At 33.5% G+C, this 27,933-nt stretch overlaps 1 protein-coding gene across 2 annotated transcripts in view; it reads right to left on the bottom strand.

Annotated features, from left to right (window-relative positions):
• DPP10 (dipeptidyl peptidase like 10) overlaps positions 1-27,933 on the bottom strand; it is a 671,116-nt gene that overhangs the window by 310,544 nt on the left and 332,639 nt on the right. For both annotated transcript variants that reach the window (XM_049773821.1, XM_049773822.1), the window contains exon 5: positions 15,925-15,999. In XM_049773821.1, coding sequence (XP_049629778.1) covers positions 15,925-15,999 — 75 coding nt within the window. The remainder of the gene's footprint in view (positions 1-15,924; positions 16,000-27,933) is intronic.

Here is a 27,933-nt window from a genome sequence, read left to right as displayed (position 1 = left end):
TCACCCCGACTTTGCCTCCTGGGGCCCCCAAGTAAATTGAGTTTGAGACCCCTGACTTAGAGGATACCCACCAAAATAGACATTGTATCCCATATACATTGACTTGTCATTCCTACTTAATATGAGTCAATTTTCATTAACTTTTGCTTTTCTATATAGAAAAATTTAATTGTAATAAAAACTTATTTCACATTATTTATAAAGGACAGTCTAATTATCTTCCAAATAGTTAATTAACTTAATTAAAGTTTTTCTGTTTGTTGTTTGTTTGTTTTTGGCTCACACTTGGCAGCACAACTAGAGAGAACTAGAACAACTAGACAGAAATCTACTGAAACTTATAATTAATTTAAGAAAAAGATGGAGCATGGAATAGCAGATTATCCCTTCATTTTTTAGTATCTGTCATCATTATACACTGGGATAAAGTTATAAGAACAAAGACCAAAAAATTCTGAGTAATCAGAGTTCAAAATGAAGATTACATGTTGAGGAAAAAACTATTCTTCATCTAATGCATAAAATATGTCATTTATATTATGGATACTAATGTAAAATATTTTTATGTCTTTTTCATCCAAAAGAGATATGGGACAGGGTCAGAAATGTAATACAGTTGTTGAACACTTGACTTTTATGTGTGAGACCCCAGGTTAAATTTTTAACACTGGGTCAGATCAGATCTATAGCATAGTGAGTATGGAGAGTACCTTGCACAAGGTACTGTATTCAATCAAGAGTCCCGTATGATCCCTAAACTCTGTGTAGCCTGATTCCTGAGTGCACAAAGAGTAATCTCTGAATACTCTATTTGTGTGGGCCTTTATGAATTTGAATGCCTTAATAGCTGCCACTTTCATTTGTAAGGTTAAGTAACCAGAAAATCTGCTTCATATTCTAGAATCCCAAATCCAAATAAAAAACATCCTACTGTTTCTTAAAGACCCATTGAAATGACTGCCAAGCACTAATTCAGTAATCTCCAACACCTAGAGAAATGCCAGATATGGCTCAAAATGTAAAATGCTATTGCTGCTGCTGCTGCTGCTGCTGCTGCTACTACACACTACTATGTCTGTCCCTTAAATAGTACTTACAATTGCACAGAAAGAATAAAATGTTAATAAAAAAAACTACAAGAATTATAGAGATCTTCAGGAGATCTTCTAGATTTGTTTTGTCCTGGGGTAAATTTTATTATAAAAACCAAATATTAGAGTTATACAGCAGTTGAGAGTCTTCTTTGCAGCTGGCCAGTCCAAGTTGGATCCCTCCAATGAATATTGTTCCTTGAGCCCACCAGGAGTGATTATAAAATGTAGAGCTAAGAGTAAGCATCACCAGGTGTGGCCCCCTCAATAAACAAACAAATCAAACAAGTACTAAAATTTTAAAATGCAGACAAAAATTAAGAGGTTCACTACTAGAAACACTTCCATGTATCACTGGGGTTCTTTAGTAGGTTAAGTCCAATAATCAGCAGTAGATTTTTGAAAAAAAAAAATGAGAGTAAAAAGAAGAAAGGACAATTTTCTTGAGTATTTACCCTCTTCCTCTAGATAAGGGGACTCATTTTTTTCTTCTTCTGGTATTGTTTTGTTCAGTTTTGGTATTTGGCTTACACCTGAAGATGCTCAGGAGTCACTCCTGGTTTTCTACTCCTGCTCCAGGAACCCTATGCAAGCCAGAAACTGAAAATAGTTTGGCCTCGTGCAAGACAAATACCCATTTGACTGTGCTATATATACCTCTGGCCCATCACCTTTACTTTAAATCCATTCCTTTCTTCCTCACCATCCCAATTTACCTATGCATCTTGTATTATAATAGTAAAATGTGCACCTTAGACACTTCCAACACTTTAAGGTTCATGAGGTCAGAGAGAGAACAACAAATAGAGCCTTTGCCTTGTACTTTGATACCAAGCACCCTATATTCTCGATCACTGTGCCTGGAATGATCCCTGAGCTTAGATTCAAGAGTAACAGTATAGCTAGGCCATGTAAACCCCCAAATAGAAACAATTAAACAAAAAGATGCTTAGAGACAAAATTCATTCATTTTATTAAGATTATATTTCCTATCACAAGTACAAACATTCTTAAATTTTGTTGATAACAGAAAGGAGGGAGAGACTATAAAATATGCCTAAACTATAACACATATGATCAAAAATGAAATTTTATTCTCATTTTGTTTTAATCAATATTTTAGATGGCACAAATATTAATAATGAAGAAAGTAATCTTTATATTTTCAGCCTAATTTTAATAAAACTTTTTGCACAACATTTTTAACATGTGTATTTCTCTGGAAAAATACTAAAAATGCTGCTTTATATTCTCATATTGACTTATAATAAAGTCATATATAATTTATAAAAATATTGTATAAAAATCTTCAAAAAATTCATAGACCTGTTTTACCAGACATACTTCCTTTCTTACTTAATATATTATCACTGTAAATCACAACATTTATTAAAATAATACAGATGCTATAGAAAAGGCCACACTTTACACATTAGAAGATAATAAACACCTTATACTCTATATACTTTAGAAAATAATTATCAACTCTAAATTGAATAAAAAAGCATTTCCAAAATGGTGACACAAATAAGTGACTCAACAATAATGGTTCTCAATTAACAAAGAAGTTAGCTGCTGATCTATATAAAATCTCCTTAATGTGGAGCTGGAGAGATAGCACAGCCATAGGGCGTTTGCCTTGCAAGCAGCCGACCCAGACCAACAGTGGCTGAAAACTCAGCATACCATATAGTTCCCCATGTCTGCTAGGACTGATTTCTGAGCACAGAGCCAGGAGTAACCCTGAGCCTGCCGGGTGTGGCCCCAAAACAATGACAATAAAAACAAACAAACAAAAAGTAAGAAACCTCCTTAATGTATAATACACTCAGAGGATACTTAAATCCAGATTTTTGGCCTGGTAGAAGAGACTAAGTTTGCTCTCTTGAGTAAGCTGCCTATCTCAAAAACAAACAACAAACAAACAATAAAACCTAGTAGAAAAAAATTTTCTTTTACAGAATCCTAGTATAACATGCCTGTCTCTTTATTTTGATAATCATTCAAGTTAGTTAGCCATTCTCTTCCTTTTCATTTCAGACAAAAGTAGAGTGAAGCTGCCATTTGTCAGACCCATGAAAAAGGTTAGAACTCATTTATATTGTGTGCATTCTAAACACAATATTAAAAAAACGTTCCTTTGATATTTTTCCCAGGACACTATAATTATTTTAGGAAGATAGGCTTTAATGCCTGTTACCATAAACAATTAAAATTGGGCTCCCTGTGTGTGACACCAGGCGGGGAAAATCCGCGAAAGTACACCGGCCCAGTGGGGCTCAGCTGTGAAAGACTGTGAGTGTGACCTGTCTATGTCTGTCTACTGTCCTCTTGCGTGAAACTCTTGCGAGTGGGGCAAAAAGAGGCTCAGAGGAGCACGGCCGGTCTGCTTCGCTACGCGGCCGTGCACTCTTTCTAAGGAAAGAACTCCATTGCAACAAGAAGGAAAAATCACACTAAGAACGGCGCTATATCACAGAAGCAAACATTTCTCTCTGGACTGTCTTCTCTGTTACATGCTCGGGCCTAAGATTTGACCCAGTGTGAGGCTTCATCCACGGAGGACTCCCCTCCCTTAGAGGCAAGTCAGCCCATCCAGAAAGGGAGGAGCCAGAGGAGTGTGCTGCCTACATCATATAGACAATGAATACCACTACAACACGTAGAAAAACCCACAATACAAATGTGACAATGGGGAAACAGCGCAGGCCAGCATCAGACATAGAGAATGAAGATGACAATTCTGAGGACCAGATAATGACTGAACAACTAATCAACCTCTCAGATAAGGACTTTAGACTAGCAATATGGAAGGTGCTCAACAGACTCCAAGAAACCATGGATCGAGTTGAACAGAACACTAATAAGAACCAAGAAAATATGAAGGCAGAAATGACAAAACTCCAAACTGAAATAACATGTCAACTAACAGGCCTGAAAAACTCAGTAAACGAAGTGAATGACAAAATGGATAAGCTCTGGGACAGGGTATCAGAAGCTGAGAATAGACTTGGTGCTGTGGAAGATGAGATACATAACAATTCCATACAGCAGGAGAGATTGGACAAAAAACTTAAAGCAAATGAGCAGACAATGGAAAAATTAGTCAAAGAATGGGAACAGACGAAAATAGAAGTCTATGATAAGATCAACAGAAACAACTTAAGAATCATTGGAGTCCCAGAGACCCAGGAAGAAAATTTCCAGGAAGAATCAATGGTCAAGAACATCATTAAAGAGAAACTTCCAGAGCTAAAGAATATATGTGATCAAATCCTGCATGCCCGAAGAGTACCAACCAAAAGAGACCCCAGAAAAACCACCCCAAGACACATCCTAGTCACAATGACAAATCCCACAGATAGAGACAGAATTCTGAAAACAGCAAGATCAAAAGGGGAAATCATGTTCAAGCAAGCTTCCCTGAGATTTACAGCAGACCTGTCACCAGAAACGCTCAATGCCAGAAAGCAGTGGTGGGATATTGTGACAAGACTGAAAGAAATGAATGCTTCACCCAGAATACTATACCCAGCAAAACTCACTTTCCGGTTTGATGGAAGAATACATGGTTTCACAGACAAAAAACAGCTCAGAAACTTCACAGACACAAAACCAGTCTTAAGAGAAAAACTGAAAGACCTAATCTAAGACAAGACTACCCAAAAGACACACCAAATTTTGAAATAAAGATGGCGTTAAATCCCAGGACAATTCTTTCTCTCAACGTCAATGGACTAAATGCACCAGTTAAGAGACACAGAGTGGCTAAATGGATCAAAAAACTCAATCCAACCTTCTGCTGCCTACAAGAAACGCACCTGAATAGTCAGAACAAACATAGACTCAAAATAAAAGGCTGGAGAAAAGTTATCCAAGCAAACAACACCCATAAAAAAGCTGGAGTGGCCATACTAATATCAGATAATGCAAACTTTATACTCAGGAAGGTTGTAAGGGACAAAGACGGACATTTTATATTAATCAAGGGGTACGTAGAGCAGGAAGAATTCACTCTCCTAAACATATATGCACCGAATGAGGGGCCAGCAAAATATTTAATACAACTGCTGACAAATCTGAAAAATAATATCAACAACAACACAATAATTGTGGGGGACCTAAACACGGCTTTGTCAACACTGGACAGGTCAACCAGACTGAAACCCAACAAGAATATACTAGACCTGAGGAGAGAAATGGAAGAAAGAGGCCTAGTGGATATATATAGGACACTCCATCCCCAGAAACCTGGATACACATTCTTCTCCAATGTACATGGGACATTCTCCAGGATAGACTACATGCTGGCACATAAAACATACCTCCATAAGATCAAGAGGATAGAAATTTTGCAGACTACCTTCGCTGACCACAAGGCTCTGAAATTATTTGTGAACTCCAAAGGGACTCAGAAGAAACACTTTAACACCTGGAAGTTAAACAGCCTCATGCTCAATAACCAGTGGGTCCGAGATGAAATCAAGGAGGAAATAAAAAGGTTCCTGGAAACAAATGACAATAAAGACACAAACTCTCAGAACTTATGGGACACAGCAAAAGCAGTACTGAGAGGAAAATTTATAGCTTTGCAAGCACACATCAGGAAGGAAGAAGGAGCTTACCTGAGTAGCTTAATGACACAGCTAATAGAACTAGAAAATGCTCAACAAAAGGACCCAAGAACAGGAAGACAGAAGGAAATAACAAAGCTGAGAGCAGAAATCAACGAAGTGGAAACTCAAAAAACAATCTGAAAGATCAACGAAAGCAGAAGTTGGTTCTTTGAAAAAATAAACAAGATTGATAGACCACTGGCAAACCTAACAAAGAAAGAGAGAGAGAGAAACTTGATAACTCGTATCAGGAATGAAAAAGGAGAGATCACTACTGATATGACAGAGATTCAAAGGGTAATCAGAAACTACTTTGAAAAACTCTACGCCACTAAAAATGAGAACCTGGAAGAAATGGATAAATTCTTGGACTCTTATAATCTTCCACGGTTGAAGGAAGAGGATGTAGCATATCTAAACACCCCCATCACCATTGATGAAATTAAAACAGTAATCAAATGTCTGCCGAAAAACAAAAGCCCAGGTCCAGATGGATTCACTAATGAATTCTATCAAACTTTCCAAGAGGAACTACTGCCAATCTTGGCAAGACTCTTTCATGAAATTGAACAAACAGAAACACTTCCAAATAGCTTTTATGAAGCCAACATCACCTTGATACCTAAACCAGACAGAGACGCTACCAAAAAAGAAAATTACAGACCAATATCACTGATGAATGCAGATGCAAAGATCCTCAACAAAATCCTGGCAAATAGGATTCAATGCCTCATTAAGAAGATCATCCACTACGATCAAGTAGGTTTCATCCCAGGAATGCAAGGCTGGTTTAACATCCGTAAATCTATCAACATAATACACAACATCAATAACAAGAAAAATAAAAACCACATGATCATATCAATAGATGCAGAGAAAGCATTTGATAAGGTCCAACACCCATTCTTGATCAAAACTCTCAGCAAGATGGGAATGGAGGGAACCTTTCTCAATATAGTGAAGGCCATCTACCACAAGCCAGTGGCAAATATTATCCTCAATGGAGAAAAACTGAAAGCCTTCCCTCTAAATTCTGGCACAAGACAAGGCTGTCCTCTCTCACCACTCCTATTCAACATAGCACTGGAAGTACTTGCTATAGCGATTAGGCAAGAAAAGGATATCAAGGGAATCCAGATAGGAAAGGAAGAAGTCAAGCTCTCACTGTTTGCAGATGACATGATACTCTACTTAGAAAACCCTAAAGACTCTATCAAAAAGCTTCTAGAAACAATAGACTCATATAGCAAGGTGGCAGGCTACAAAATTAACACACAAAAATCAATGGCCTTTCTATACACCAACAGTAATAAAGAAGAAATGGACATTAAGAAAACAACCCCATTCACAATAGTACCACACAAACTCAAATATCTTGGAATCAACTTGACTAAATATGTGAAGGACCTATACAAAGAAAACTATAAAACTCTGCTCCAAGAAATAAGAGAGGACACACGGAAATGGAAACACATACCCTGCTCATGGATTGGCAGGATTAACATCATCAAAATGTCAATACTCCCCAAGGCATTATACAGATTTAATGCCATCCCTCTAAAGATACCCATGACATTCTTCAAAGAAGTGGATCAGACACTTTTGAAATTCATTTGGAACAATAAACACCCTCGAATAGCTAAAGCAATCATTGGGAAAAAGAATATGGGAGGAATTACTTTTCCCAACTTTAAACTGTACTACAAAGCAACAGTTATCAAAACAGCATGGTATTGGAATAAGGATAGGTCCTCAGATCAGTGGAATAGGCTTGAATACTCAGAAAATGTTCCCCAGAGATACAACCATCTAATTTTTGATAAAGGAGCAGGAAATCCTAAATGGAGCAGGGAAAGCCTCTTCAACAAGTGGTGTTGGCACAATTGGATAGCCACTTGCAAAAAATTAAACTTAGACCCCCAGCTAACATCATGTACAAAGGTAAAATCCAAATGGATTAAAGACCTCGATATCAGCCCCAAAACCATAAGATATATAGAACAGCACAGGCAAAACACTACAGGACATTACAGGCATCTTCAAGGAGGAAACTGCACTCTCCAAGCAAGTGAAAGCAGAGATTAACAGATGGGAATATATTAAGCTGAGAAGCTTCTGCACCTCAAAGGAAATAGTGCCCAGGATACAAGAGCCACCCACTGAGTGGGAGAAACTATTCACCCAATACCCATCAGATAAGGGGCTAATCTCCAAAATATACAAGGCACTGACAGAACTTTACAAGAAAAAAACATCTAACCCCATCAAAAAATGGGGAGAAGAAATGAACAGACACTTTGACAAAGAAGAAATACGCATGGCCAAAAGACACATGAAAAAATGTTCCACATCACTAATCATCAGGGAGATGCAAATCAAAACAACGATGAGATACCACCTCACACCCCAGAGAATGGCACACATCACAAAGAATGAGAATAAACAGTGTTGGCGGGGATGTGGAGAGAAAGGAACTCTTATCCACTGCTGGTGGGAATGCTGTCTAGTTCAACCTTTATGGAAAGCGATATGGAGATTCCTCCAAAAACTGGAAATCGAGCTCCCATACGATCCAGCTATACCACTCCTAGGAATATACCCTAGGAACACAAAAATACAATACAAAAACCCCTTCCTTACACCTATATTCATTGCAGCTCTATTTACCATAGCAAGACTCTGGAAACAACCAAGATGCCCTTCAACAGATGAATGGCTAAAGAAACTGTGGTACATATACACAATGGAATATTATGCAGCTGTCAGGAGAGATGAAGTCATGAAATTTTCCTATACATGGATGTACATGGAATCTATTATGCTGAGTGAAATAAGTCAGAGAGAGAGAGAAAAACGCAGAATGGTCTCACTCATCTATGGGTTTTAAGAAAAATGAAAGACACCCTTGTAATAATAATTTTCAGACACAAAAGAGAAAAGAGCTGGAAGTTCCAGCTCACCTCAGGAAGCTCACCACAAAGAGTGATGAGTTTAGTTAGAGAAATAACTACATTTTGAACTGTCCTAATATTGAGAATGTATGAGGGAAATGTAGAGCCTGTTTAGGGTACAGGCGGGGGTTGGGTGGGGAGGAGGGTGATTTGGGACTTGGGTGATGGGAATGTTGCACTGGTGATGGGTGGTGTTCCTTTTATGACTGAAACCCAAACACAATCATGTATGTAATCAAGGTGTTTAAATAAAAAAAAAATTAAAAAAAAAAAAAAAACCAATTAAAATTAAATATAATAATTTATGAGCCATAAACATAAAAATAGAAAAATATTTATTATATTGGTGAATAAATTTTAAAAGAATTATAAAATTTAAACATTTTCTAAATAAAAGGTATTTGAAGACAAAAGTGTAGTATAGTCCAATAAATAAACAAAGTTTCAATAGAAGTGCAAAAATAGACCTTTCAAATCTGTATTTTACCTCTTAACAGTACCCAGTTCTTGTCCTGAGTGATCATTTCCAAATATTGTGATAGTGGTCTCTTCTCTGCCCTAATTGTATCCCCCACTCTTTATGCCAAACTACCAACCATATACCAGGCCATCTGGCCTTTGTCACTATTGTCTTTGGGTATTATTGCCATGCTGTATTATTTTTTATATATCCCACAATTAAGGATAATTATGCTATCTCTTCCTCTCCGTCTGACTCTCTTTGCTCATCATAATACTATCTATTTCCACCCACATATAAGCATTATTCATGACTATATTTTTCCTAACAACTGCTTAGTATTCAATTGTGTAGATGTACCACAGTTTTTTTTTTTTATGCTCATCTAATCTTAGGCTATTGGGTTGTATCCAGATTCTGGCTATTGTGAATACTGCTACATAGGAACATGGAATGCCTTTTATACATTGTGTTTTGGGGCCCTTGAGTATATTCCCAGCAGCAATTTTACTGGACCTCATGGGAGCTTAATTCCTTGTTTGTTTGTTTTTGAGGAATGTCCATTTGTTTGCCAAAAAAAGGGATAGACCACTTTACTTTCCTACCAGCAGTGAATAAGATCCCTTTCTATCCACCTCTATGCCAGCAGAGGTTATTGTTCTTTTGATGTGTGATATGTTATCTCATATTTTGATTTTTATCTTCCTTATAATTTAATATGTGATACATTATAAAATAATGTGGCACATTATTTCACTGTATTTGTTGAACATCAGTTTTATTCCTTGGTGAAGTTTCTATTTAACTCTCCTCTCCATTTTTTGATGAAGTTAACAAAATCATTTGTTTTTGTTTTTGTTTTGTTTTGCTTTGTTTTTTGGGCCACACCAGTGGTGCTCAGGGGTTACTCCTGGCTATGAACTCAGAAATCGCTCTTGGCTTGGGAAACCATATGTGACATCAGGGAATCAAACTGAAGTCAGTCCTAGGCTTGTGCAGGCAAGGCAGACACCTTACCGCTTGCACCACTGCTCCAGCCCAAAATCATTTTGTTTTTAACATTCTTAGGGAGCAGGAGGCTTGCAGTGTCTAATTGCTTGCATATCTTGTGACTGTCCTGGGTTTGATTTTAGGCATCCTAAGATGTCTGAGAGTGGTATCCTAATGTCTGAGAGAGAATTATCCCTAAAAACAGAAGTAGGAATTAGTTCTAGGCTGTCATGTGGAACCATGAAAATGAAATGACAACAAATATATGAACAAAACTCTTAACGACGTTAGTGTTCAAAACCCTTGAGTAAATATCATCATGTTACCTTCAATCTTAATCCTTATTACTCATTATTCCACAGTTTATTGGCATTTTAAGTAGTGTATTCCAGGACAAAGGATTTGTCATCATTCGCTACTTTTGATGGTTCTGAGGGCGACATTTAGCTATGCTCTCCCGGATCACTCCTGGCAGTGTATAGATCAGATGAGGGTGCTGGAAATTGAACTCTGACAAATGGCGTACTGTCTGCACTAAAACTCTGGATCATTTTCTTATCTTAACGATCTATATCTTATAGTTGAATAAATCCCCAAGCAGTTTTTTCTTCTCGCTGAGTAACTTTACTCATTATAATACATCCAATTCCATCTAGACTGCAAAAAACTTCACAAATTCATCTTTTAGCGGCATAGCATTCTTTGTGCATCTCTTACTACCTCTTCCTGTCCATTCATCTATAATTGATAATAATTTTATTTTTCCATATCCAAGTTATCCAGGACCTAGTTATGGTGCTCAGTGATACAATGAACATTTGTGTATATATCATTAAAAATAATGTTGCTTTTGGAGTAAATACACACTAAAAGCTTAACTTACTTTTTGAAAAATTTCCATATATTTCTCATGCAGCTTGAATCACAAAACATTCCCAATAATGAGGAATTCATTTTTATTACATCCCCTTCAAAACAGATTTCAAACATTTTAGACATACCGTTTTAAGTAGTGATAAATAATATTTAATTATTGCTTTGATGTGCAGTTCCCTGATATTAATACATTTTTTCTTATTCCTAGATGTGACACAAATGGTCTATGTAACATGAGAAAAATAGCTTAAATTATATATGTTCTTAATTAACAAAAAATTGTGGATAAAGGGAATTAAAAAAATAAAAATAACATTTCTGAGTAGATATTTTTAAATATACATATACATATACATTTCTAATAAAAATGGATAATTCTTATACTCAATTGGAAATGTTTTACAGTGTATTATAAAATGCTTACTCAAAACTAGAAAATACAAATTAAAATTTTAATTAGGCAAAAATACTGAATTGACATTCTTCCCATAAGGATATTTAAAATATAAAAATAACAGCAACTATAAAAATAGAAAAATCATTAATCAGTAGGTAAGTACTCACTCCAAGAAACAGTGACATACAAAAATATCACTAACTCATATAGCTATAGAAAGAAAAATAAAAAAAACTATTGATGAGGATATAAAGAAGCTATAACTTCACATATTGGTCAAAGTAATATAAAATGGTACAATTACTTTGGAAAAATAATTCTGTAGTTTTTATGGAAGTTAAACATAGGATAAAGCGATTTCCCAGAAATTTCACACTGCAAAATAGAAACAATATTGACAACAGTCCATAGTAAATAAAATGTCCAATGCTTATTAATGAATAAAAGCTAAAAATAAATTACATATAGAAGCATATAATTCCATCTTTAAAAATGAATTTAATACTTACACTCATTCAAATATGGTAAAAATAAAAGACATATTAGGTGAAAGAAACTAGATCAAAGAGCACTTATTAAATCACTAGTTCACATGTTATATCTGAAACAAGTCATTCTATAGAGAGAGGTATCAGATTGATGAAGGCAAGAATGGTGACTGATGTGGGGTTTTCCCTTCAGATAATAATTATTTTAAAATATAAATGTGATAGGTATGTAGTGCTATAAATATTTCAAATGTTACAGAATAAATTTTTTTTATTTGGTTTTTGGGTCACACCCGGCAGTGCTCAGGGGTTATTCCTGGCTCCAGGCTCAGAAATTGCTCCTGGCAGGCATGGGGGACCATATGGGGCACCGGGATTCGAACCGATGACCTCCTGCATGAAAGGTAAATACCTTACCTCCATGCTATCTCTCTGAATATTTATTATTTTTATTAAGATTTTGTGGTCTGCAATGCTACTACTAATGATTTATCATGCACATATTTGCAGAATAACTTAATAGTTAATAGTATCTTTACGACTGCCAATTCAACTCCTCAGTTAAATTCTACTTTTCTTCTTTTGTTTTTAGTCTATAAGGTTTAAGGAAGGGTTTAGGGTCATACCTGGAAAAATTCAGGATTAACTGTGCTCTTGACAGCGCTTAGAGGGGTGTATGTGTTGTCAAACGACAAACTGAAGTCTATTTTCAAGGTAGTACACACACTCTGTATTATCTCTCTAGTCCTATATCTTTTTGTTGAGAAATTTTAATTATGAATCCTATAGAAATAATAAATTCAGGGAAAAGTAAATTTGTGCTTGAAATATCTTAGCTTTCTATTCACTTTTTTAAATATAATTTTTATTTTGATCATAGTGGTTTACATATTGTTGACAATAATATTTTAGGTACATATTTACATAAAATCAGGGGGATTCCCATCACCGATTTGTCCTCCCTACACCTCCGTTTTTGTCCTACCTCCCATATCCTCCTCCCTCACCCCCGGAACTGCTAGAATATGTGGTCCCTTCTGTACCTAGTTTACTATTTAGTAGTCTTGCACCTGTTTGGTCTATCGTTGTTATTGTTGGAGTGCTCACTGGATATTTGGCACTTTTTTGTACTATTAGGGTGTTTCACCTTATTTTTCTCCTTCATCTCTCAAACTGATGATGAGAGCCTCTAGAAGGATTCCGCCCATTTTTGGCATATTAGACTTTTACCCCAGTTTATTACTTTTCTCTTCTTCAAACAAAACCACATAACTTGAACTATCTAGTCCTGCCTCCCTACACTTTTTTTTTTTAACTTAACACATTGACCTTAAAAGATGATAAAGAAAAACTGTTGCAGTAGTCAATTTGCTTATATACAGCTAAAGACCTTGAGTAGATATATACATTTGTCTGGTTTTGTATTTTCCAATTGTATTAATATTGATTCTAATTCTTTCAGATACCAGAATATCTGACTCAATCATTGTGTTAGATATGATCACTCATTCTTATGAACTTGTATATATACAGTAATATAAAAAACTAGTATAATTTTAGTGAACATAGTTAGATGTTGACTTTGCATTTTCCCCATGAATTTCAATAAACATTCTACATATAGAAACACATATACAAACTTACAAACCTTTGTTTTGCTTTTAGTCTAATACTTCAATAAATTGAGTGTAATCATATTGCAGGGGCTTTCTTTATTTCTCTAAAATGCCAACTTGGAGGCAGAGAGATAGTGCAGTGGGTAAAGCAACTACCTTGCATGTGGGCATTCCAGGGTTTATTCTCTGCATCTCGTATGGTCTCCTAACCACTTTGAGGAGTAATTCCTGAGTACAGAATAATTCCCAGCACCACTGGATGTGGTCTCTCTCCCCCTAAAATATTAATGTGTGGTTTAGTTAGGCTGAGTTGACAGCTGGATACAAATGACTCAATATTGATTTAATGAAGACCCATGTTGTCTGCATTTGAAATGATTTTATTATTAAATATTGTTAAACCTACTTTCAAAATAATATATTTCTTTTTCTCTATTATTAGCTTGAACAGGAATTATATATATATATATAAATATATATATATACTATTTTTAGGACAAGTTATTCCATATTGAATAAAATTAAAATAGTCTTTGAGACATGTACCTCTAACTTATAGTATGCTTTCCATGAGAAGTTTCAATATGGTTGCATACAGGCACAAGCATATTTAAAAAAAGCATAATTCGTGTTTTATATTTTATAGATGATACATACAAAATTGATATAAATTGATAATGAAATTTAATTGCTTGTTTTCTTTTTACTTATCTGAGAAAGACAGAGACTGATAAGAAACTGAGACAGGGGCCGGGCGGTGGCGCTAAAGGTAAGGTGCCTGCCTTACCTGCGCTAGCCTAGGACGGACCGCGGTTCGATCCCCCGGCATCCCATATGGTCCCCCAAGCCAGGAGCGACTTCTGAGCGCATAGCCAGGAGTAACCCCTGAGCGTCACCGGGTGTGGCCCAAAAACCAAAAAAAAAAAAAAGAAACTGAGACAGAGATAATGAGATAATGCACCAAATAAGTGCATCAGTATGTTCTTGGTGTTAACTATATTCTTATGTTTTCTTGTATATTTAATACAGATATTAACCATTAATTTTATCATAATCATATTTCAGAGTACTTGTACTATTATATAAATTTGTCAGTAACATAGGATGACAATTCAGTTTCTCTGCACGATTGCCATCATTTGATGCAGTCACTTTTGTGTGTATATGTGTGTGTGTGTGTGGGGGTCCTATAGGTAGACACTGGTATTCAAATACTTAAACAATTTAGATTTATTAGTAACTATTGATTTTATTATATGCTTTCTTAACAGCTTTATGTTCTCTTAAAAATATTCTCATAATTTTGCCAATTCCATGACGATATAGTTACTTGTGTGTTTTTTGTTACAAATTCTGTTACTTTTAGATGTAAGTCACCATTTATGTAAAAGTATAAACTCTTGTAAAAAAATAGCACATGTTTATTCTAAAAGACTAAACACCACAAGAAAGAACACTCTTTGAAGTGTGAAATTTCATGTGTTCAAGAACTATCTGTGCATTATGTGAGGCTTCCTGTTTTAAGTCTATTAATCTTTATTGTCCATTTTAAAACACATAAAACTTTCTTGAATGATTTCCAATAATTTATTTTCTAGTGAAAGTAGTCTGTTGAATTGTCTTAGTAAAATTCATTTGATTTTTAAAGGTGAAAATCTACTTTCAATATATTCAATAATCAGGGGCTAAAGTTATAGCACAACCTTTGCCTTTCATGTTCCTGACCAGGGTCAGATCCCCATATTGTCCCCCGAGCCTGAAAGGGGCTATTTCTAAGTTCAGAGCCAGGAGCAACCCTTGATTGCTGTCAGGTGTGGCCCAAAAAAATAAACAAAAAATTTCACCAAACATATATATTATGCTGTGTTATAGAGTTGGCATCTAATAATGAAATATTAACTAAAATCAGGGATACCTGTTAATAATTTGGAGAGAGGGACACTTAGTTTAGCTTAAGAAATTTTTACATTTTCACAATGCTTATGCTCAAATATCTTGAACAAACCATAGCATCAACCAATGTTTCCCTTCTCTAGAATTCCCTTCCCAATATAAAAATCATCTCTCAAAGCACAGGCATTAGAACATTCCTGAACTGATAGATCTACATAGCATTCAATAATACCATAATGCTATATTTAAAATAGATAAAGCCTCCATTTGATCAACCATTCTACTTCCCACCTCCAAAACGATGAAATTCTATAAGCATATAAAAGACAGACAAACCAGTAATTTGCTAGTGAGGATTAAAAAAAGACATATTCTCCAACTATATTTCAATGTTGGTCACCAGTTAGACTAGCTAATATTGAATATGTCAAACAATTTTAAGCAAGGAGATCAATGACTAAGTAAAAATAGAAACTGTATCTAAGCGCAAAAGAAACAAAAAAAATTTAAAGAAACAAATTTTCATTGAAAACATCTCTCCTTTACCTGTTTGACATCATATGCCAGAAGAACATATTTTAAATCCGGTGAAACTGAATGTCTTGATGCTTTGAAGGTAACCTAAAAAATATAAAACAAACAAATATATATCTTTAAAAATGAAAATTAAAGAGATTAAAATGCAATTGACATTTATATACAAAAATATCCCAAAAACTTTAGTTTTCACCATAATATTGTAAAACAGAATTTTATTGCTATTACAAGTATGCATTTCAATATTTATGCATGATTTCATAGATATCTGTCAAACAATTGGGAAAATTAAATTAAAAATTTTATAAAGAAAAGGACTGTGTCTGGAAAGATAATACACATGGGTGACCTTGCTACTACCCCTGACACTACATGTTTCCCTAAGTACCACTCAGAGAGACTCTTCAAGATAGAGATAAAATTACATCCTGTACACCACTGGGTCTAGTACAAAAACACCCAACAATACAAAACAAACAAACAAACAAAAAATCCAATCAAGTGAGTAAGGAAGGATAAACACTTTTGACAGAATTTAGAATTAAAGAGTCCCGAAGAATATAGACTTTCATGCACTCTAATGGTGAACATGGTATAGCAGTAGAAAACAAAAGTTATGTTATTAATATTAGTTCTATCTAAAAGTTTTTAAAATGAATAAATTAAAGACAACTAAGAAATCTTTTGCATGTTATCGCTAAAATACCAAACTACTGTAATATTTATATAATAAATGAACAGTGCAAAAAAAACTAATTAATTAAACACTTTTGAATCTTCATGTTGTAGTAATTAAAAAAAAACCTTCTCTGTGTCATGTTTTCATCTCCATAATTTGGGGATTTTTATATCTAAAAAAAGATATAAAACAAAACATATTATTTCTTCAAAATAAATGTTTAGAGGAAAACATGTTGAAATATAAATGAACAACTAATCATTGTTATCTCTATATATACATATTCTATATATCTAAAGCAAATATACATGTACATTATGCAACATATAAATATTTGTATATATACACATATTTTATATGATTATTTATTGTTGAAGCTTTAATTCTATCACTCAATAGACCTGATGAATGAAAACACTAAAAAGGAATAGAGAGATAGTATAGCTAGTATTTTCTTTGCATGCAGCAAACCCAAAGTTTGATCCATTGGCATCCTATTTGACATTCTGAGCACTACTAGGAGTAATTTCTGAGTGCAGAGCCAGGAGTATCCCATGAGCACTGCCAAATGTGATGAAAACCAAAACCAAAATAATGACTTAAAAAATCATGCTCAGAGGAAATACATCAGTGTGGAGAAATAATTTAGTTGAGATGTATATCCTGTTTAAGATATAAAAAAATAGGCCAGAAAATCAAGTAGATGAACCAAAGCTTACAATATAAAACATAGATCATGAGTTTTTGCAATATTAGTCACTATAGTATTTGTTTAGAAACACATTTATAAATAATTTAATACATCAATTTTCTAGGTTGTTCCACAAGATTGCTTTTTTATGAAGAACCGAACTGTGAAACTTGATGTTTCCATACTTAGAAATATCCATATAAAATAAAAATATAATACATTAAATAATTAACTTGTAACTAATATTTAATAAATTAGAGTGTATAAAATAAAAATACTTGATATTTCCCTAGTTAATAGTCTAAAATTTTTAAAAGAGTGTGTCTACACTTAGTTCTGCTCCTAGATTAAGTCTAGCTCAGCATGTCAGAATGACTCTGCATTGCCTGGGGGCTCATATGTGGTACCAGGAATTGATTTGGATCTGCCATGTGAAAGCACCCTACCCACTGTACTTTCTCTCTTTCTTCCCCTGTAACAGAAAATTCCTAAAATGCAGGAAATCCCAAAGTAAATGGTGTTTCCCTTTATTAAAAAGTACTTCCCTTTGTCTGTCCTTTATTTATGCTAATAAGATAACTGAAATATAGAAGGTGGGATATATAGTTTTTGATTGAATGTACCTCAATTGAGAAACCAACTAATCAATTAGTTTAGAATGTTAAACTTTCCATACAATCTGCAATTCAGGGAGTGTGAAAGGCTGGCTAGAGGTGAAATACTATTCCTGGATCAGTTATCTTCAATTGAACTAAATAGTTATTCTTATTTTCATTATCTATTTTGAAGAGTTTTTTGTTAATGATATTTTAATCAGGATGCTTCACTAAGTCACAGTTACACACACACACACACACACACACAGATGCTACTTAAAGATTTTAAAGATTACATAGTTACATTATCATCTGCTAACAATTAATTATAATATTTTCTTCTTCATTCAGACCAATCGTCAAGATGGAAGGTTATGTGACGCAAGCAACTAGTGCTCACATTATATAGAAATGTAAGTAGTTTGGGAACTCAGGGATTGACTCCGAAGAGGATACTCATTCCTGAATCCTTACTGTTATTAAGAACTGTTTGTGTCTGTATTAAGACAGGATAGTTAGTAACTATCAAATAGTCAAATAGGATTGTCAATTACTCTGGTGATGTCAGAAACCATTTATTTTGTCAGCTACATAATAAATAATAACAAAATTAGTTATACCTGTGATCCGCATATATTTTAAGATATATTTGCAATATTTAATTTTTAATACTCCTCAATTTAAGGAAGGTGCCAACATCTTTTTTTTTTTTTTACTTTCACTGACTTACTGTTTATTAAAACTTGTTAAAACACAGCTGGTGTGCCTTTTCTAGCTCTTTGCTCAGGAGTAATCGCTGGAGGTTTTCAACTGACAGTGTGTTATTGGAGATTAATAGAAGTTGGCTGTATGCATGGCAGGTACCTTACTCACCTCTGCTATCTTTGCAGACGCTCTCTGAACATTATCCGATTAATGTTCAGTATACTGCTTTCAGTAAGGGTATACATTTTTTAATTTAAAACTCATTAAAGCCAATAAATATCATCATCTCTATTTTATGGGGATTAATACACTTCAAAACAAGATTTTTTATTTTTTTCTCAAATTCAGGAGAAAAGACACCACTAAATTGAGGAAAAGAGATTTCATGTACTTGCGTTAATAGCATTCTTGAAAAAATTTTAAGAGTGCTTCCTTATCTGAAGCTTGAATTATTTAAAGAAAATCTCACTTCCCTTGTCCCTTTCACTCTCATGTGATGTTCCTCACATAAATTAATTTCACACCTTCACAGGTGTTTCTGTGCCTCTGGTAACAACATTTTAGTATCTTTTACAGTTCCTACAATTATCCAGTCTGGCACTTTATTAATTATCACTATATTGTCTACAGCTTATACAAGCAGAGAAACTGGGAAACATGCCAAGTACCTTTTAAGAGGCTCAAGCTGTCCCTTCTTTGAATTTAGAAAGTTGTGCTTAGGTCATTGATAATTCTAAGATACTTCCTGATCATACATATGTAAGGTACATCATTCCAGATTAGTTAAAGGGTGTGGACACTATTAAGAAAACATCTTTTAGTATACTATTTTCATTAATTTTATCTGAAAGTGTATTACTTCCACCAGCCCCAGATATCACTTATTGACCACATATCAATAATATTATAGTTCATGTTGGGACTTAATTTTATATGTGTCAAACTATTTAGAGAAGATGACCATGATATTAAGTTACTTATTTCTTCAATTCCTTGTTTTTAATTTGTATAATGTACATAGATGTGGCTTTGAAATAACTCAGCAGAAGCTTCTCTGGTGCACTTTTAAACAAAGGATGTAGTTCAAAAGAAATTAAAATAATCTATGCCATCTAAGAGTAGTCAATTAGAGACAAGTGTGAAAGAATAAACAAAGGAAAAGAAAAACATGCAGGTAGTTAATCCAATGAAAAATAATCCAAAACTCTGGAATAATTTTTATGACAAACACATAGTAAAAAGCAGATTGGGAAAATTTTTCAATCATTTTCATTGACAGTTGAATATTATCAATATAAAGTATTCTCAATAATTAACATTTTCAATATGAAAAGCACTGGAGTAAATAATGACAATGTTGCAAAAGAGATTCACCAAGGTCAGTAGATATATGCTATATTATATTATATAATACGCAATACTATATTACATTAATAACTTTTTATTGTGCTTGCCTGTTAATTGAAATTGCATTTTACATTATCAGAAAAACATTCAGAATCTGAATGTAGAGTGAAAGGATCCTTAAATTAGTGAGAGGTCACTTCAACAGATAATTGTCAATAATAATGTTGCAAGTATTATTACTAACAGGCAAAGGACAGAGCTGATTATTCTTCCCATTAATGATAGGAGATTTGAAAGTCAAGGGAAAAGAAACTCAGATTTGAACTTAGAATGATTATTTTGGCAGTATGACATTATCTTAGGTCATAAGATTTGGTAATAACAGGTTCTCATGACAATCTATCAAACAATATCAAAATTTTAAGAAAAAAAATCAGTAACATAAGGGAAAGGTACATAGGGTGTCAATAAAACATTATAGTATTTTGACTTACAAAGAAGAAAATGTAGTAAAATATTTCAATTGTCAATTTTTAATTAATAAATATTTCTACTTTATCATAAATTGAGGAATAATTTATAAAACGCCTGAGAAAACTTTTAGACAGGTCAATTTTAGATATTCAATGATTATATTTTTAGGATGAATTCAGTAGGAGATATTCATGATTATTTGTTTCAAAAGCAACAGGTAAGAGAAATCTGGGAGTATTATTAAGAATCAATTATGTAGTGAGATAAAAATGAACAGTCAATGCATTTTCACCCCATCAAATAAAATAAGCAAACTCATTGAACTAAAAAAAAACCTGCACAAGTATAAATGAGTAAAAGTGAAGTTATACTTCTGAATATTTTTATTCCTTCTGTGTATAGGTTTTCTTTCTTTTGTTCTATTTTAATCTCTTCCACATGTCACGACAGCATCCATTCATCCTACTTCTTTAAACTGCATTTCTCTGCAGAATCTTTCTAATTTTCCCATTCTAAGTCTTTTATGTTTTCTTCTGCTCAAGCAATTAATCTGACCTCATATGTATAAAATTATAGGTGCAGTTTATTTAATCATTGATCATTGTTTCATGATTGCTCTTTTAGGTTGCTTGGAATGGCAATTTACATCTTTTATTACTACTATAATGTTCCTATTAAGATGTTCAATTGTAATGATTCACACTTGTCAGAAGCATAATAATAGACAGTAGATATAAGTTAATGGTGTTCCAAGATGTCATAGGAATGAAGATCATAGCAAACAGTCATTAAACACAAACCTAAATAGTAAGTGCAAAAATTTAAAAGTACCCATTTATGTAACTTGAAAAAAATGAGCTAAAAAATGAACAAATAAAAAAAAACAATAGGCAGGTTTAAATTAACACAAATTTGTGTGATGAAATTGGTTACCTTAAGATTAAGGAAAAGCTGAAATATAGAAGCTTTGGCAACAGGGATTTTATTGTTACAAACTCATAGTAAGATAAAAATATGGAAAGGAATTTCAATAAAATATGGCCCAGTAACTTCAGTTGAACCTTCTTAAGTTTAAAAATAGTAGACAAGGGCCGGAGTGATAGCACAGCAGTAGAGCATTTGCCTTGTACACAGTCAATCTGAGTTCAACTTCCGGCATTTCCTATGGTCTTCCAAGTCTGACAGGGGCAATATTTGAGAGTAGAGCCAGGAGTAATCCGGAGCGATGGTAGGTGGGGCCCAAAAATCAAAACCCAAAATAAAAGTGGGTTTATATTTATAAAGCATCTCATTATATACTAGAATTTTAATCATGTCACTAACAACAATACATGAAACTTCCTATTAAACACAAACACTCATCTACAACCACAAACATAGACACATTTAAATTAACTTCTCTCATTGACCAATCTCAAATATATACATATATATATATATGTATATATTTGATATTTGGGCCACACCTGGTTACACTCAGGGTTAATCCTGGATATGCACTCAGAAATCACTCCTGGCTTGGAGGATCATATGGGATTGAACCGAGGTCAATTGAGCTATTCTGGGTCAGCCACGTGCAAGGCAAGCACCCTACTGCTGCTTTGATGCTCTGGCCCTCAAATATATTTTTTATACTCATGTCAGACAGAAAATAAGTTAGGAAACATCTCACATTCTATATTTTCTTTATTTTGAGTTATGTGAGTAAGTATTCATAAATATTTTCTAACATTTTTCAAATCAATAAATTCACATGAAATACACATAAAGATTTTATAAATCCAGTGTACCCTACCAATTGGTATGAAGGAATTATAATGGTTACTAACAAATTTGAATGAAAAAATGAAGATCAAGGTAAGTCAGAAAATAAGGGACCATATTGCAATTCATGGTGTGATGCCCAAGATTCACTTCTTTTTATTTTTTTGCCTATACTCCTATGAAAGAAACAACAAAAGAAAAAATGATTTTTATTATGTAGCTGTAAACAAAATAATGACTATGTTATAACATAACTTTATATTCAAGGATTACTAAAATTATATATTATGTTATGTTTTATATATTATAAAATTTACATATTATAAAATTATATATTTTATTATATCTTTTACATTTTCTGATCTGCCAAGTTATTAACTATAGTGTTTAATTTATAATTATTTGTGATCTCCATAGCATTCACCCTTTGAAAACATAATTTTTCTCTTTAAATTTTTGTCACTATGAATTTTGTTTATATTGGAATATTTTGTAGAGCATCGTAATGCATATTATAAATTCTCTGGTATAGTAAGAGACTTTTTAAAACTATTGAATCACTACCCATGAATGCTTGTAGAGTGCCTCACATATCTATTTGTTGCTCAATAAATCTGAACAGACAAATTAATTTTATATTGATTTGCTTAGACACTAAAACATTTAAAAATATAATTATTTTTAACAGAGGAAAAAACTAATGGTTTCAAAAAATTCCATCAACAACTTTAGAGAAAAATAAAGCAACACAGATAACCAGAAGCATGACAATTTCCCTTTATTCCAAGTCTTTAAGTTAGAAAAAATTGACTGAAGAAAGATATTGCAGCTTACTTATGTAGATTATAATATGCAGATATGCACAAATTATCTTTGATGCTCAGTTTGTGTTATTCTGCTGACTTTTCAAGTTGTCTTAATGCTTTACAGTCATTATATTTAAAACATTTTTTATCTTAAATAGGACTGTTCATTCAGATACAGATGCACTAAAGAATATAGTGCATAGTTAAATATAACCTATAGTTAAAGTTATAAAAGTCCTTAAGATTGAAAGTCAAGACATGAAAGTCAGTTTGAAATTTTGAACAAAAATTTTTATAATGGTTCAATATAATGCATCAGGTGACTTTTGGATATTATAATATCACATAAATTAAGAATGAAGTTAGCATAAATTATATTCATATTAATAATATGGTTTTATTTCTTTTGAAATATTTTAGATTCCCAGATTTTTCAAACTATAGTAAAATATGATAAAGACTCCTTATTTCACTTCCAGGCAATCAACTGCTTTCCGACACTGCAGAATTGAGCCACACAGCATCTTGGGCCTAACATTCAATCACCTTGCAGAGTTGGCAGAGAATCCCTAGAATTGACCAAGGCACCTTCTGAGAAAATTTTATGGACCATCCAAAAATCAAAGGAGACTCAATAGAAAACAATGATATTTTATTATTTAAAATAAAATTAGAGCCACACTCGTTTATGGTCAATGCTTTCTTCAAGTTTGATTCTCAGGGAACACTACCTGAAGTACTCACTGGAACATATGGATACTAGGAATTAATTAGGTCAGCCCTGTGCAAGGCAAACACCTTGTCCATTGCACTATTGCTCTGACCCCCAAGTAATGGTGCTTTTAAGTATAAGTATTCTAGAAAGCTGGGTTTTTGCTTATATAATGTTTTGAAGGTTAAACTTATAGTTCAATACAAAAGTCAGTTGATGATATACATCCTTAAAGTTAGAGACCAAACATATGGTTATATTACTGATTCATAATATTTTCAATATGATTTAATCTCATTCTACTGATGACACATATAATGGGGATCGAAGGAACTTACTAAAATGTGTAATGGTCATAGATCACAAAACCATATGCTCAATGGTTAACAAACTAAAAGCCTTACCTCTTAGATCAAACACAAACAAGAAAATTCATTACCTTTACTATTACACAGCAAAATATTGAAAGTATTTTCCATACAAAATATGCAAAAAATAATTTAAAGGGATTAAAACTGTGATAAAGTCAAACTACTAGAATATACAGAAGAATTTGTATTATGTGTAAAAAGTACATAAGAGACACATCAAAACATTTCTAGAAAAAATACAACAATGTAGCAAATAGCAGAGTTAAATTCAATAAACAAAAATTTTAACATTTTATATATAAATATGAAGTAGCAAATAGATTAAAAAATTTTATCTACAATTATGTACCCAAACATAAAATTTCTAGAAAGTAACAATAAATCATAAAACTTTGCATACACTTAAAAATTTATAAGAAAATTAAGATGGGTAGCCTTATATTTCTGACTTTAAATTATAATATAAAGTGACAGTAAACAAAACTGTTTAATATTGAAATAAAGACAAGCTTGTAGAATAAGGAATAAAATTGATATTCACAAAAGTACAATTTCTCAAGATCTGCAGTGAGTAGGAATCACTCTGAGACCCACCAACAGTGGGCACAAAACAAAAATGAATGGATATGAGACTCAATGTTAGACCTAAACCTTTAAAATACACTGAGAAAGTAAAGGTAGTATCCTTGATATAACATTAAATGCATCTTCAATGATGTGACACAATCAACAAAGAAACGGAATCAAAATGAAACAGATGAGACTACAGCAAACTAAAGATTTGTAGATTGTAAAAAAATGAAGATACATATTTTGTTAAAATATTCATACATGGGGCCGGCGGGGTGGCTCTAGAGGTAAGGTGTCTGCCTTGCAAGTGCTAGCCAAGGAAGGACCACAGTTTGATCCTCAGGTGTCCCATATGGTCCCCCAAGCCAGGGGCAATTTCTGAGCACTTAACCAGGAGTAACCCCTGAGCATCAAACGGGTATCATCCTAAAAAAAAAAAAATATTCGTACGTAATATATCTAAGAATGATAAAGTAAACATAAAATTCAATGACACAAAGTAAAGAATGCCATTAAAAATACAGAGAGAAACTGAATTGGTATTTTTCAAAGAAAACAAATTTATGATAAACAAGCAAGGGGCTGGAGTGCTGGAGCAGTGGTAGGGCATTTGCCTGCTGACCCAGGACAGACCACTTTTGATCTCCTGGTATCCCATATGGTCCTCCAAACCAGGAGCAATTTCTGAGCACATAGTGAGGAGTAACTCCTGAGTGTCACCGGGTGTGACCCAAAAACAAACAAACAAGCAAAAAAGTGTCCATAAACACTGATTACTCAGAAAATGAAAATATAAAAAATAATAAGCAAACAACAATCATTTCACATAAGGAAGAATGACCTTCTTTGAAGTATTCAAACATAAGTAATCGCTAATGGGGTTGTGGTGAAAAAGAAACCCTCATTTGTTGCTGGTGGTATATGGGCTAGTTCATGCTTAATGAAAAAGAGTGTGGAAATTTTTCAAAATAGTGAAAATAAGACTTGCATTACTTAGTAATTCTACACAATAGCAGCTAAATCAAGGATGTTAAAATTATTTTGAAAATATATTTGCACATTAGCATGCATTGTAGCAAATACTATTGTAATGTCCAAGATCTGAAAATTTATAGCTTTGCAAGCACACATAAGCACAAATTTTAAAGCACACACCTGAATAGCTTAATGAGACAGCTTATAAAATTAGAAAATAATCAACAAATGGAACCAAAAGCGGTTGACAGAGGAAACAACGAAGCTTAGAGCAGAAACCATCATCAAAGTGGAAATCCAAAAAAATAATCGGAAAGATCAATGAAAGCAGTAGTTGGTTCTTTGTAAAAATAATTAAACAAGATTGATAACTACTGGCAAACTCAAAGAGAGAGAAAAATTTGATAAACTGGATTAGAAATGAAAGGAGGAAGATCACTACAGATATTGCAGAGATTCAAATGGTAATCAGAGACTACTGTGAGAAACTCTATGCCACAAAGCATGAGAACTTACGAGAAATGGATAAATTCTTGGATTCTAATAATTTTCTATGGTTGAATCAGGATGACGTAGCATATCGAAACACCCACATCACTATTGAGGAAATTAAAATGGTAATCAAAGGTCTTCCCAAAAACAAAAGCCTAAGCCCAGATGGATTCACTAATGAATTCTTTTCAAACGTTTCATGTCCTTGTCAGAATCTTTCATGAAAATGAAAAAAAAGGTAATACTTCCAAATAGTTTTTATGAAGCCAACATCACCTTGATACCAAAACCAAAAAGAGATGCTGCCAAAAAAGAAAATTACAGATAAATATCTTTGATGAACGCAGATGCAAAGATCCTCAACAAAATTCTGGCAAATAGGATCCAATGCCTAATTAAGAAGGTCATTCAACATGATCATTTAGGTTTCATCCCAGGAATACAAGGTTGGTTTAACATCCATAAATCAATCAACAGAATACACAACATCAACAACAAGAAAAATAAAAACCACATGATCATATCAATAGATGCAGAGAAAGTATTTGATAAAAAACTTTCAGCAAAATGGAATGAAAGGAATTTTTCTCAATATAGTCAGGGCCATCTACCACAAGCCAATGCCAAATATTATCGTCAATGGAGAAAAACAAAAAGCCTTTCCTCTAAAATCTGGTACAAGTCAGCCCTCTCTCTCCACTCCTATTCAACATAGTACTGGAAGTGTTTTCTATAGCAGTTAGGTAAGAAAAAAAATATCAAGGGCATCCAGATATTAAAGGAAAAAGTCAAGCTTTCACTGTTATAGATGACATGATACTATATTTAGAAAAGCCTAGAGACTCTATCAAAAAGCTTATAGAAAAATTAAATTCATATAGCAAAGTGGCAGGCTACAAAATTAAATGCAAAAATCAATGGCTTTCTTAAACAACAATAATGATAGAGAAGAAATGGACATTAAGAAAACAATTTCATTTACATTAGTGTCACACATACTCAAGTATCCTGGAGGCAACATAAAGAGGTGAAGGACCTGTACACTAAAAACTAGAAAACACTGCTTCAAGAAATAAAAGAGGACACAAGGAATGGAGACACATACCCTGCTCATGGATTGACAGAATTAATATCATTAAAATGACAATACTTTCCAAAGCATTGTACAGATTTAATGCAATCCCTCTAAAGATATCTATGGCAATCTTCAAAGAAGTGGATCAAAAAACACTTTTAAAATTAATTTAGAACAATAAATACCCGTGAGTAGCTAAAACAATACTTGGAAATAGGAATATGAGAGGCATTACTTTCCCCAATTTTAAACATTAAAGCAAATGTTATTAAAACAGCAAGATATTGGAATAAAGACAGATCCTCAAATCAGTGGAATGGAACTGAGTATTCAGAGAATGTTTCCAGACATACAATCACCTAGTTTTGGATAAAGGAGCAAGAAATCCAAAGTGGAACAAGGAAAGCCTCTTCAACAAGTGGTGTTGGCGCAACTGGTTAGCCACTTGAAAAAAGTGAACTCAGATGCCCAGCTAACAACATGCACAAAGGTCAACTATCAAATATTAAATCTTTGATATTAGGTCTAAAGCCATAAGGCATATAGAACAATATGTAGGTACTACACTCCATGACATTGAAACTAAAGGCCTCTTTAAGGAGGAAAAAGCATTCTCCAAACAAGTGGAAGCAGAGATAAACAGATGGGAATAAATTATGCTGAGATTAATTTATTTTTCAGAGTCATACTCAATGATGCTTAGGGTTTATTCTGGATTCTATAATTATCATTGCTCATTGTGCTCTGGGAAGGCAAGTGTC

This window comes from Suncus etruscus, chromosome 5, assembly GCF_024139225.1.
Source record: "Suncus etruscus isolate mSunEtr1 chromosome 5, mSunEtr1.pri.cur, whole genome shotgun sequence".
Classification (NCBI taxonomy): Eukaryota; Metazoa; Chordata; class Mammalia; order Eulipotyphla; family Soricidae; genus Suncus; species Suncus etruscus.
Note: the sequence above shows the minus strand (reverse complement) of the source record. Positions and strands in the feature narration are given on the sequence as shown.